General features: G+C 48.0%; 1 protein-coding gene across 1 annotated transcript in view; it reads left to right on the top strand.

Moving 5' to 3' along the window:
* The first annotated feature begins 5,097 nt into the window (after positions 1 to 5,097).
* FANCA (FA complementation group A) overlaps positions 5,098 to 11,297 on the top strand; it is a 50,827-nt gene continuing 44,627 nt past the window's right edge. The window contains 3 exon segments of the mRNA XM_024735626.1: positions 5,098 to 5,198; positions 5,760 to 5,869; positions 6,228 to 6,321. Of these exon segments, the coding sequence (XP_024591394.1) occupies positions 5,120 to 5,198; positions 5,760 to 5,869; positions 6,228 to 6,321 (283 nt within the window). The 5' untranslated portion in view covers positions 5,098 to 5,119.

Below are 11,297 nucleotides of genomic sequence, written 5' to 3'. Positions count from 1 at the left end.
TCCCAAAATAAGCCCTGCTGGCCTTTAAAGCCAAATGCTCTGGGGTTTTGTCTTCCCGGTATAGACCCTTGGACTGGGGAGCCCGATGTGGGGCTCCCTCGCTCCTTAGGGAGAACCTCTGCGGTTGTAATTATCCTCCCATTTGTGGGTTGCCCACCTGGGGATATGGGTCTTGGCTAACCCACAACCCCGCGTGACTACCCATCTCGTTGAAGTTCCTTCTTTATGTCTTAGTCGTGGAAGATGTTTTCTAGTGGCTCACTCTTTTTCATCAATAGCTGCTCTGTAAATAGTTGTAATTTTGGAGTGCCTTTGGGAGGAGGTGAGTTCAGGGTCTTCCTGCTCTGCCACCTTCAGTGATTCCCCCATGAGAGTTAAATTTTTAATTGAAGTATAACATACAGACAGTAAAATTCACCCCTTTTAATGTATATGTTAATGATTTTTGACAAACACAGTCATATAACCACTGCCACAATTGATACGTTCCATGACCCTTAAAACTGTTCACTTCCAGTTCTTGTGTCCAATCCCCTGGGCTAGCACTGGCATACATTTTAGTTTTACATATGCAAGAAACCTGCAATTCAGTGCTACTGTTTTTGCTTGAAACAGACAATTACCTTTTAGAGTGATTTATATTTACCTTCAATTTATGCGTTTGTGTGTAGATCCAAGCGTCTGATACATTCCTTCTGACTGGAGAGCTTTCTTGAATATTTATTCTAATGCAGGTCTGGTGATAAACTTGTTCACGTCTGAAAAAGTCTTTATTTTGCTTTTTATTTTTAAAAAGATGTCTTTGCTAGGTATAGAAATGTGGGTTGATTTCCCCCCCCAACCCTTTAAATATGTCACTTTGTTGTCTTCTGTTTGCATAGTTTCTCAAGAGGAATCTGCTGTAATTCTTATCTTTGTTATTCTGCATTTAAGGCACCTTTGTTTTCTAGCTGCCTTCAGGACTCTATTTCTTTGGTTTCAGCAGTTTGAATATGGGGTGCGTGTGTCCGTGTGTGTGTGTGTGTGTGTGTGCGCGCGCGTGTGTGTTTCATCCTGTGTTTACCCTATTTTGTGTCTTCTGAACTTCTTAGATCTGGTGTTTGCTGTCTCATTATTTTGGGAACATTCTTGGCCATTACCTCGCAAATATTTTTTCTGCATTGTTTTCTCTTTCTTCTTTTTTCGGGAGTCCTATGACATGTATGTTATACCATTTGGTAGTATCCCACAGCTCTTAGGTGCTTTTTCTTTTTTTTTTGGCGGTACGCGGGCCTCTCACTGTTGTGGCCTCTCCCACTGCGGAGCGCAGGCTCCGGACGCGCACGCTCAGCGGCCATGGCTCATGGGCCCAGCCGCTCCGCGGCATGTGGCATCCTCCCGGACCGGGGCACGAACCCGTGTCCCCTGCATCGGCAGGCGGACTCTCAACCACTGCGCCACCAGGGAAGCCCGGTGCTCTTTTTTTTTTCTTAAGTTCCTCTGTTTTCCGGTTAGAGTAATTTTTATTTCTCCTCACCTGTGTTGAGCCCACTGATGAGCCATTGAAGGCACTCTTCATCTCTGTGACCATGTTTTTCTCTCTCATACTTTTCACGTGTCTGCTGAATCTCCTCGTTCCTTCATGCACGTTACCCACCTTTTCCACCAGAGACTTTAGCATATGAACCATAGTTACTTAACATTCCCTGTGTGACTGTTCCAACATCTGGGCCACATCTGGGTTTGGTTCTGTTACCTACCTTGCCTTTTAGGGATGGGTTGAATTTTTTCTCTTGCTTCTTCTGTCTGTCTCGTAATTTTTGATTGCATGACCAACATTGTGTGTGGGCCAGGAGAGTCTGAGGTAGTGTTCACGCCTCCTTCTCTGCTCGGTCATTAGTGGGGTGGGGGGGTGAGTCAGTTTGGTCTGGAGTTGAGCTGGATCTGTGTTTCAGTGTGCTGTGGGCACCTTCCACACAAGACTCCTCCAGCACTGCCCTGTGCGTATGGTGGGGATGGGCTGCTGAGGGATTTTCTCAGTGCAGCTGCCCACTCCCCGCTTACAGCCTTCCTTGTCTGTGCACACTTTGGCCTCACCCGGAGTGGTGGCTGCTGTTACTATCACTCAGCACTTGTTAGCTTGGTGGTGATGGGAGCGGTGTTTTCTGTTGTCCCAATCCAGCCTCAACGATGGTCTTTGAAGCTTTCCACATCCTAGATGCAAGTTAAATTCGCGAGGTGATTTCAGGTGAAACAAAGGCAAATTTTAAACAGATTTCTTTAAGTTGTTTCATATTTAGTTTATGATACAGGAGAATAATGGATTTCCATTTATATTGGCATGTACAGTTTTCTTTTAAATTAGATTTTGGTTTTTAAGAAGTGATTAAATTTAACGGAAAATAGTCCCTAAATAATGCTGATTATCAGTGGACGTTGGGAAGGCACACGCACGAGCGATGTTTTGGAAACACTGAGCTATGGCCCATTTCTGATAGAAGTGCCTCCTCTCCTCCCGGCACAGGAGGCACGCAGGTCATGACAATGGCATGTTCGATGTGCTTCAAATAGCTGCTTTTCATCGTTCTTTGAAGCAGAAGGATGAGGACTGCGATGATGGGCAGGGAGGGATAGCTCTGGTGTGCCTGGGGCATGTGTACGCGTGTGTCGGTGTATGTACGTACGTGTGTGTTGAAGCTTCTACGACCTACTTCCCCTGGCAGCCCCATCCAGGGGTCTGGCATCTTGAGTCTGACACACTCACGTTTGAACTCTGAGCCCCTCCTGTTATTGCCTCTCAAACCGTCCTCCCAGTGTCTCCACCTCTCAGGTGAGGCGTGTGTGTGTATATGATGCACGTGTATATATGATGTATGCATGGGTACATGATGGATGGATGGATGTATATGATGTGTGTGTACAGTGTATGTGTGCATATGACGTATGAGTGAATGGTATGTGCGTGTGTGTGCATGATGTGTGTATATGACGCACGTGTATGTGTATGACGTGTGTGCGATGCGTGTACGATGCATGTGTGCGATGCGTGTATGATGCATGTGTGTGATGCATGTATGGTGTGTGTATGTACGATATGTGTGTGTATATGATGTATGTCTGATGCGTGTATGGTGTATGTATATGTGTGTGTATGATGTATGTCTGTATGATGCGTGTATGGTGTATGTATATGTGTGTGTATGATGTATGTCTGTATGATGCGTGTATGGTGTGTGTATGTATGATGCGTGTATGGTGTGTGTATGCACGATATATGTGTGTGTATATGATGTATGTCTGTATGATGCGTGTACGGTGTGTGTATGCACGATATATGTGTGTATATGATGTATGTCTCTATGATGTGTATCTCGGCCCTCCCAATGGCTCGGGTTAGAAAACTCTGCACTTCTTCCTCACCTGGCAGATCAACCTTCGAAGTAGGAACCGAGCTCATCACTTCTCTCCATCTCATGACCCCCGCGCTGGTCACGCCCCCTGTCCGCTGCCCAATAATGGCCTGAGGCCATCTCCCTGGCCTCTGCCCTGCCTTTGCCTCCCTACAGTCTCTTTTCAACCAGCTGCACAGCTCATGATGTGCACCCGCCGGGGCCCTGCTCCCTTGGCGCGGAGGCCGAGGGCTTCACAGCGCTTACAAGGCCACGTGGTTACTCCCCTCCCCTCCTAAACTGTTGCTTAGTGCACAGTCGTGTGGGTCTCTGGCAGTTCTGGTCTCAGCCAGCCTCTCCCCCCCTTGTTTACCTCACTGCTGGGTAGTCAGCAGCTGGACGGCCTGTGATGGCCTAATTTCCAGGTCTGGCAGCAGGCAGGCTGCTGGCCAGGGCATGGGACTGCTGGCTGGGCGGCCACCTCTCCTCCACGTGGGTGGTCCTCAGCAGGCTCGCTCACGTGTGTTCCTTGGAGGTACCTGGCTCTCAGCACCAGCTCTTTTCAAACTCCTGTTTGTGTCACGTCACTCCTGTGTCATTACCAGCCCAAACGGAAGGGACGGAGATGGGGGGAGGACTCGTGGCCGCTTTTTGCAATCCCCAAGGGCCACGTGCTGTCTAGCAGGGCCACCTCCAGTGGACCCTTGTTTACGCAAGTTTAGCAGCCCCCAACCTGGGTTGGGCAGCAGCAGTTATGCAGGGTGGTCATGGCGTGCATGCAAACGTGAAAACTTGGAGTTTCCAGCCACGTGGAAGCAGTTCGGGAGGTGGCAGTGGTGCTCTTTGAGGGCATCCTGCACCTGCAAGGTCTTCACGGCCGATGGGACCATGTTGTGTGAAAACCCGGACACTGAGACACGGGGCTGCACAGTGATTGTGAGATAACAGAAATGCATGTCGGTCTCTGTGCCTATCGTGGCACAGACCCCGTGAAACCCCTGTAAATTCCTAAGTGGGAAGAATGCTAGGAGCATCTTTTTCTCTAACAGGTGGACACTGGGTGGGCTCCTGGTTGGCTCCGGCACAGGGGCTGAAGGCCAGAAAGGCCAAGCCATGCTTACAAGCCTGGGATTTTCAGCCCTCCTTCCCCCTCATCCTCCAGAGAGGGGAGAGGGGCTGGAAATGGACTTCCTGTGTGTGACCCCTGTGGGTGCGACCCCTGGCTGTGCTCGGCCGGGGTGAGCGGCGCTGTCCACCAGGCGGCCTCTCGTTTACACTTAATTGAAGTCAAGGCAGAGCAAGCCTCAGCTCCGCAGTAACACCGCCGCCCCGGGTTCCACGGGAGAAGAGGGCGCAGACTCGTCCTCCACGGTTTCCAACTGGCAGCGCGGTTTTAGCGTCTCCCTGGATTTGGGTTTGTCGGATTGCTTCTTCATGCCCAGCTCTGGGTCATCTCGACAGGACTAACGCACAAGGGATGGCACAGTTTTCTCGCCCGTGACGCCGTTTGAATCAGCACCGCAAACCTCCAACGTCAGTGCTACCTACCTGGCCCAGGAGTCAGTCATACCGCGCTCCCGCCACCACCAAGATGGCCGCCGTGCGGCGCCACCAAGATGGCTACCGAGGCTCCGCCCTGAAGGGTGCGGCCGGGCAGCTGGCAGCCAATGGGCGCGCGCGCCTGTCCGCGGCCAATGGGAAGGAAACGCGGGCCAGAAGCCGAGAGACGTCGCCCTTGGCTCGTTCGCGACATGTCGGCCTCCCAGGCGCGGGGTGCTGCCTCGGACCTGGGGCACGGGGGCTGCAGGCGGGCCTGGGTCGAGCTGCTGGGTAGGTGGGCGCGGGGCCCCAAGACCCCTTCCTGCCCCAGCCTCCTTCGGCCCGGTTCACTCTGTCCAACGAGTGGCCAAGAGGGGTGTTTCCAGGAGGTAGGGAGTTAAGATTCACTGCCCCCCGCCCCCAGTAGCCTGGATGACCGTAACTGTTGAGCTCCGCTTAGCCCCAGAGTCGCGTAACCTCTTTGAAAGGATCAATCCCAGGAAACTAGTGTTGGTACCATCCTGCCAGCGATACTACACTTTACTCAGGTTTCACCAGTTTTCCCCATAATGCCCTTTTTCTGACCAGTCTCCCGCGTGGCAGTTACTCCCGTCAACTTGGTCTCCTCCAGAGGGTGACAGTTCCTGGGTCTTCCCGACCTGGATGTTTGGAGGAGTGTCCCTCAGTTGGATGTGTCTCAGGATTAGATTAAGCTTGTGTGGTTTTGACAGGAATCCCATGGAAGTGACATTCCCGGGTGCGTCACCTCCAGGGGTACAGGGTGTCACGGTGTCTCCTTGCTTGAGTTTTTAAAGAGTGCTGTAATTTTTTGAAACTGATTTTCTCCCCTAGCGGGAAGGGTCAAGAGGCAGAAATTGGGTCCTGAAGGTGAGCAGAAGGTCAGGGAGTCGGCTGTGCGCCTCCTGAGGAGCCACCTAAACCTGGGTGACCTTGTGCTGGAGGTGAGTGGAAGTTGGTTTCGCCTTTGCCAGCACGTTTGGGTTTGGGGATTTTGAGCCCAGCCAAGCATCATATTCATGAAAGACGCCTGGCAAGCCTCGTGAGTATCTGGGAGAAGCACGCATTAAGTTTGCTGTCCAGGTGAGAAAAGTAACCGGGAGCACGTATCTATTTGGAGGTAAAACAGTCCGGAGAGGAATCTGGTAGTTCTCAAAGGCTTCAGTAAGTTTCACCTTTTAAAATGCTTCTTTACCTCGGAATATTTGGGAATAGCGCAGTGGGCAAGCACTGTGGACACTCTGGGTGTTTTCAGGACATGGCTTGAGTTTTAAAATGGAGTGCTTGGTGTTTGGTTTCTAGGTAGAAGGTCCTCCCAGTAAACAGCTGTGTCTCAGCCGGTTGATTGATTATGATGGCCCTGGGGCCCACATTGACCTTTCCAGTTCATTGATAGGTAAGTTAGAGCTTCATTTTCTCAACAGATTGAGTTACGGAAGAGCTTTATGTAAAGTGACTTTTTAAAAACAATTTTATTGCAGTATAGTTGCTTTACAATGTTGTGTTAGTTTTTGCTGTACGTCAAGTGACTTTGATTTGCTTATAACAAGCAGATGTGTAAATTCCCCCAGGTAATGGTTTTCTGCTTATATGTGTGGTCACCAGCCACAAGTTTTTGTGACTTGCTTGAGGCTTGTTATGGGGTTCTTGTTTAAAAACAGTGACTCAGCATCGGACTCAGAAGCAGCAGGAACTAAAGTTACCCTTGGAAAAACGGGACAGAAACATGCCCCTCGTTTCTGGAAGTGGTGAGAACAGGCTCTGCTGGGTAGGGAAGTGCAGCAGGCAGCCAGAGATACAGGCTGACCTGGGGAGACTGTGGTTTGGGTTCATACCACTGCTAGAAAGCGGATATTGCAGGAAAGCGAGTCCCACGAATGTTTCGGTTTCCTGATGCATATAAACTTCGTGTTTACACAATAAATACTGTAGTCTACTAAGTGTACAACAGCATTGTCTAAAAAAGTGTACATACCTTAATTTAAAAATGCTCTATTATTAAAATTCGAAAAACTGCTTTATTGGGGCTTCCCTGGTGGCGCAGTGGTTGGGAATCCGCCTGCCAATGCAGGGGACGTGGGTTCGAGCCCTGGTCCGGGAAGATCCCACATGCCGTGGAGCATCTAGGCCCGTGCGCCATGACTGCTGAGCCTGCGCTCTAGAGCCCGTGCTCCGCAACGGGAGAGGCCACCGCAATGAGAGGCCCGTGCACCGCAATGAAGAGTAACCCCTGCTTTCTGCAACTAGAGGAAGCCTGCGCACAGCGGCGAAGACCCAATGCAGCCAAAAATAAATAAATAAAATAAAAAACAAAAAAACCCCACTACTTTATGGCTAAAAATGCTAACCATCATCTAAGCCTTCAGAGATTCGTAATCGTTTTGCTGGTGGAGGGTCTTCCCTCAGTGTTGATGGCTGCTGACTGATTGGAGTGGAGGTTGCTGAAGGCTGGGGGGCTGTGGCCTTCTCTTAGAACAAGACAGCGATGAAGTCTGCTGTGTCTTCCTTTCACAAATCCTCTCTCTGTAGCCTGCAATGCCGGCTGATAGCATTTTACCCACAGTAGAACTTTCAAAACTGGAGTCAGTCTCTTCAAACCCTGCTGCTGCTTTATCAATTAAGTTTATGTCATAGTCTAAATCCTTTGTTGTCATTTCAACAGTCTTCCTGGCATCTTCATAAGGAGTATGTTCAATCTCAAGAAACCACATCCTTTGCTCAGACACGAGACGCAGCTCCTCATCCTTCAAATTTTATCATGAGGTTGCAGCAATTCAGTCACTTCTTCAGGCTCTACTTTTTCTTTCAATTTTTGTAATTTTTTAAATTGAAGTATAGTTGACAACAATGTTTCAGGTGTATAATAAAGTGATCCAGTTATACATATATGGATAGCGCGCACTCTCTCTCCCTCTCTCTCGATACACTTTTTCAGATTCTTTTCCATTATAGGGTATTACAAGACATCCAGTATAGTTCCCTGTGCTATACAGTAGGTCCTTGTTGTTTATCTGTGTTTTTTTGGTTTTTGTTTAAGATTTTTTGATGTGGACCATTTTTTTAAATTAAATTTATTTTTATGTATTTATTTTTGGTTGCATTGGGTCTTCGTTGCAGCACGTGGGCTTTCTCTAGTTGCGGTGAGCCGGGGCTACTCTTTGTTGCGGTGTGCGGGCTTCTCATTGCGGTGGCTTCTCTTGTTGCAGAACATGGGCTCTAGGCACACGGGCTTCAGTAGTTGTGGCATGCGGGCTCAGTAGTTGTGGTGCACGGGCTTAGTTGCTCCACGGCATGTGGGATCTTCCTGGACCAGGGCTCGAACCCATGTCCCCTGCATTGGCAGGGGGATTCTTAACCATTGTGCCACCAGGGAAGTCCCTGACGTGGATGATTTTTAAAGTCTTTCTTGAATTTGTTACAGTATTTTTTCTGTATTATGTTTTGGTTTTTTGGCCCCAAGGCATGTGGAATCTTAGCTCCCCAACCAGTGATTGAACCCGCATCCCCTGCATTGGAAGGCAAAATCTTAACCACCGGCCTGCCAGAGAAGTCCCTGTTTATCTGTTTTATATATAGTAGTGTGTGTATTTTAATCCCAAACTCCTAATTTATCCCACCCTGCCCCCCTTTCCCCTTTGGTAACCGTAAGTTTTCTATGTCTGTGAGTCTGTTTCTGTTTTGTAAATGGTTCATTTGTATCATTTTTTTAGATTCCACACGTAAGTGGTATCATACCACATTTGTCTGACTTACTTCACTTACTTTGATAATCTTTAGGTGCATCCATGTTGCTGCAAATGGCATTATTTCATTCTTTTTTATGACTGAGTCATATTCCATTGAGTATATGTACCACATCTTCTTTACCCATTCACCTGTTGTTGGGCACTTACATTGCTTAGGTTATTGTAAATGGTGTTCAGGCTCCACTTTTAATTCTAGTTCTCTTACTGTGTCCTCTACATCTGTAGTTACTTCCTTCACTGAATTTTTGAACCCCTCAAAGTCATCCATGATGGCTGGAATCAGCTTCTTCCAAATTCCTGTTAATGTCAACATTTTGATTTTGATACATCCTTCCCATGAATCACAAATGTTCTTAAGTTCTTAATGGCATCTAGAATGGTGAATCCTTTCCAGAAGGCCATCAATTCACTTTGCCCAGATTCACCAGAGCAGTCCCCGTCTACGGTAGCTATAGCCTTACGAAGTGTATTATTTAAATGATAAGAGTAGAAAGTTGAAATTCTTCCTTGATCCATGGGCTGCAGGATGGGTGTTATGTCAGCAGCCATGAAAACAGCACGAATCTCATTGCCCATCTCCAACAGAGCTCTCGGGTGACCAGGTGCATCGTCAACGAGCAGTTGAAAGGACTCTTCTTTTTCTGAGAAGTAGGTCTCAACGGTGGACTTAAAATAGTCACTAAACCATGTTGTCAACAGATGTACTGTCATACCGGTTTGTTTTTCCATTTTTTTAGCGCACAGGGACAGTTGATTTACCATAATTCTTAAGCGCCCAAGGATTTTCAGATGGTAAATGAGAATTGGCTTCAACTTAGTCACCAGCTGCATTAGCCCCTAACAGGAGAGTCAGCCTCTTCCTTGAAGCCAGGCACTGACTTCTCCTCTCTGGCTATGAAAGTCCTGGACGGCGTCTTCTTCCAGTAGAAGGCTGTTTCCTCTACATTGAAAATCTGTGATTCAGTGTAGTCACCTTCATGGATGATCTGAGCTAGAGCTTCTGGAGGACTTGCTGCAGCTTCTCCATCAGCACCTGCTGCTTCACCTGGCACTTTCGTGCTGTGGAGATGGCTTCTGTCCTTCAACCTCATGAACCAACTCCTCCTGGCTTCAGACTTTGCTTCTGTGGCTTCCTCCCCTCTCTCATCCCTCATAGAATTGAAGAGAGTTAGGGCCTGGCCCTGAATCAGGCTCTGGCTGAAGGGAATGTTCTGGCTGGTGTGATCTTCTGTCCAGACCACTCAGACTTTTTCCATATCAGCAATAAGCCTGTTTGGCTTCCTTATCATTCACGTGTTCACTGAAGTAGTGCTTTTAATTTCCTTAAGAACTTCTCCTTTGGCTTCGCAGCTTGGCTAACTGTTTGGTGCGAGGGGCTTCAGGTCTGTCTCAGCTTTTGACATGCCTTCCTCGCTAAGTCATTTCTAGCTTTTGAGTTAAAGTGAGAGATGTGCAACTCTTCTTTTCACTGGAACACTTAGAGGCCACTGTAGGGTTATTAATTGGCCTAATTTCAGTATTGTGTCTCAGGGAAGAGGGAGGCCCGAGAGACGGAGCGAGACAGGGGAGCGGCCGAGAGGTGGAGCAGTCAGCGCACACAGGATGTTTGTGGGTTAAGTTCACCATCATCTGTGGGTGTAGTTAGTGATGCCCCAAAACAGTTACAGTGGTAACATCGGAGATCACGCATCACAGATAACATGACAAATGTGATAATAATGAGAAAGCTTGAGATATTGTGAGAATTACCAAAATGTGACACAGAGACACCGAGTGCGCAAGTGCTGTTGGAAAAATGGTGCTGATAGACTTGCTGGGTGCTTACAGACCTTCAGTTTGTAAAAGGAGGCAATCTCTACAAAGTGCGATAAATCGAGGTCTGCTTGTCTGTTTCTAGGTCCCCCACCCCACTTTGAGAATACGAGACAGGGAGAGTTCTGTGGGAATAACAAAAATAAGTTATTTTCTGGTCTTTCACATTTTTATTATGTAATGACTGTCATTTCAGAAAGATGCAGTCGGCCCTCTGTATCCATGGGTCCCACATCTGTGGGTTAAACCAACCTTGGATGGAAATACTCGGGGGGAAAAGAATTCCACAAAGTTCCAAAAAGCAAAACTTGAATTTGCTGTGTGCCAGCAACTATTTCCACAGCATTTACATTGCTTTAGGTATTATAAGTAATCTAGAGATGATTTAAAGTGTCCTTGAGGATGTGTGTAGGTTATATACAAACAGTACGCCATCTTGTGTAAGGAACTTGAGCACCTGCAGATTTTGGTATCCACGGGCGGCCCTGGAAGCAGTCCCCCTGGAATACTGAGGGACGACTGTATTAACTAATTCACTAATTTGTTTTAAATTGCTACTCTGAGAACCCTACACCCCAGGCTTACGTCGGCAGCTGATCCCTGAAGGCCACAGTGCTGCTTCTCTCGGCCGGAATTGTACGTGGATTTCACAGACTGTGCACGGTGCAGGGAGCCAGCTCATCCACACACTCTCTTGTGTGGACTTTTGGATCAGAGCATAAGAACTTAGATAAGAAGCTCTTCACCTTGACCACAGAAATATAAGTAGACTTGCAACTCGTGAATTTTTCAGTTTCTCCTGCTGAAGGTGGTG

Source organism: Neophocaena asiaeorientalis, unplaced genomic scaffold (genome assembly GCF_003031525.2).
Source record: "Neophocaena asiaeorientalis asiaeorientalis breed wild unplaced genomic scaffold, Neophocaena_asiaeorientalis_V1.1 scaffold40, whole genome shotgun sequence".
In the NCBI taxonomy this organism is placed as follows: Eukaryota; Metazoa; Chordata; class Mammalia; order Artiodactyla; family Phocoenidae; genus Neophocaena; species Neophocaena asiaeorientalis.
The sequence above is the reverse complement of the archived record's forward strand: the minus strand, read 5'-3'. Positions and strand labels throughout refer to the sequence as shown.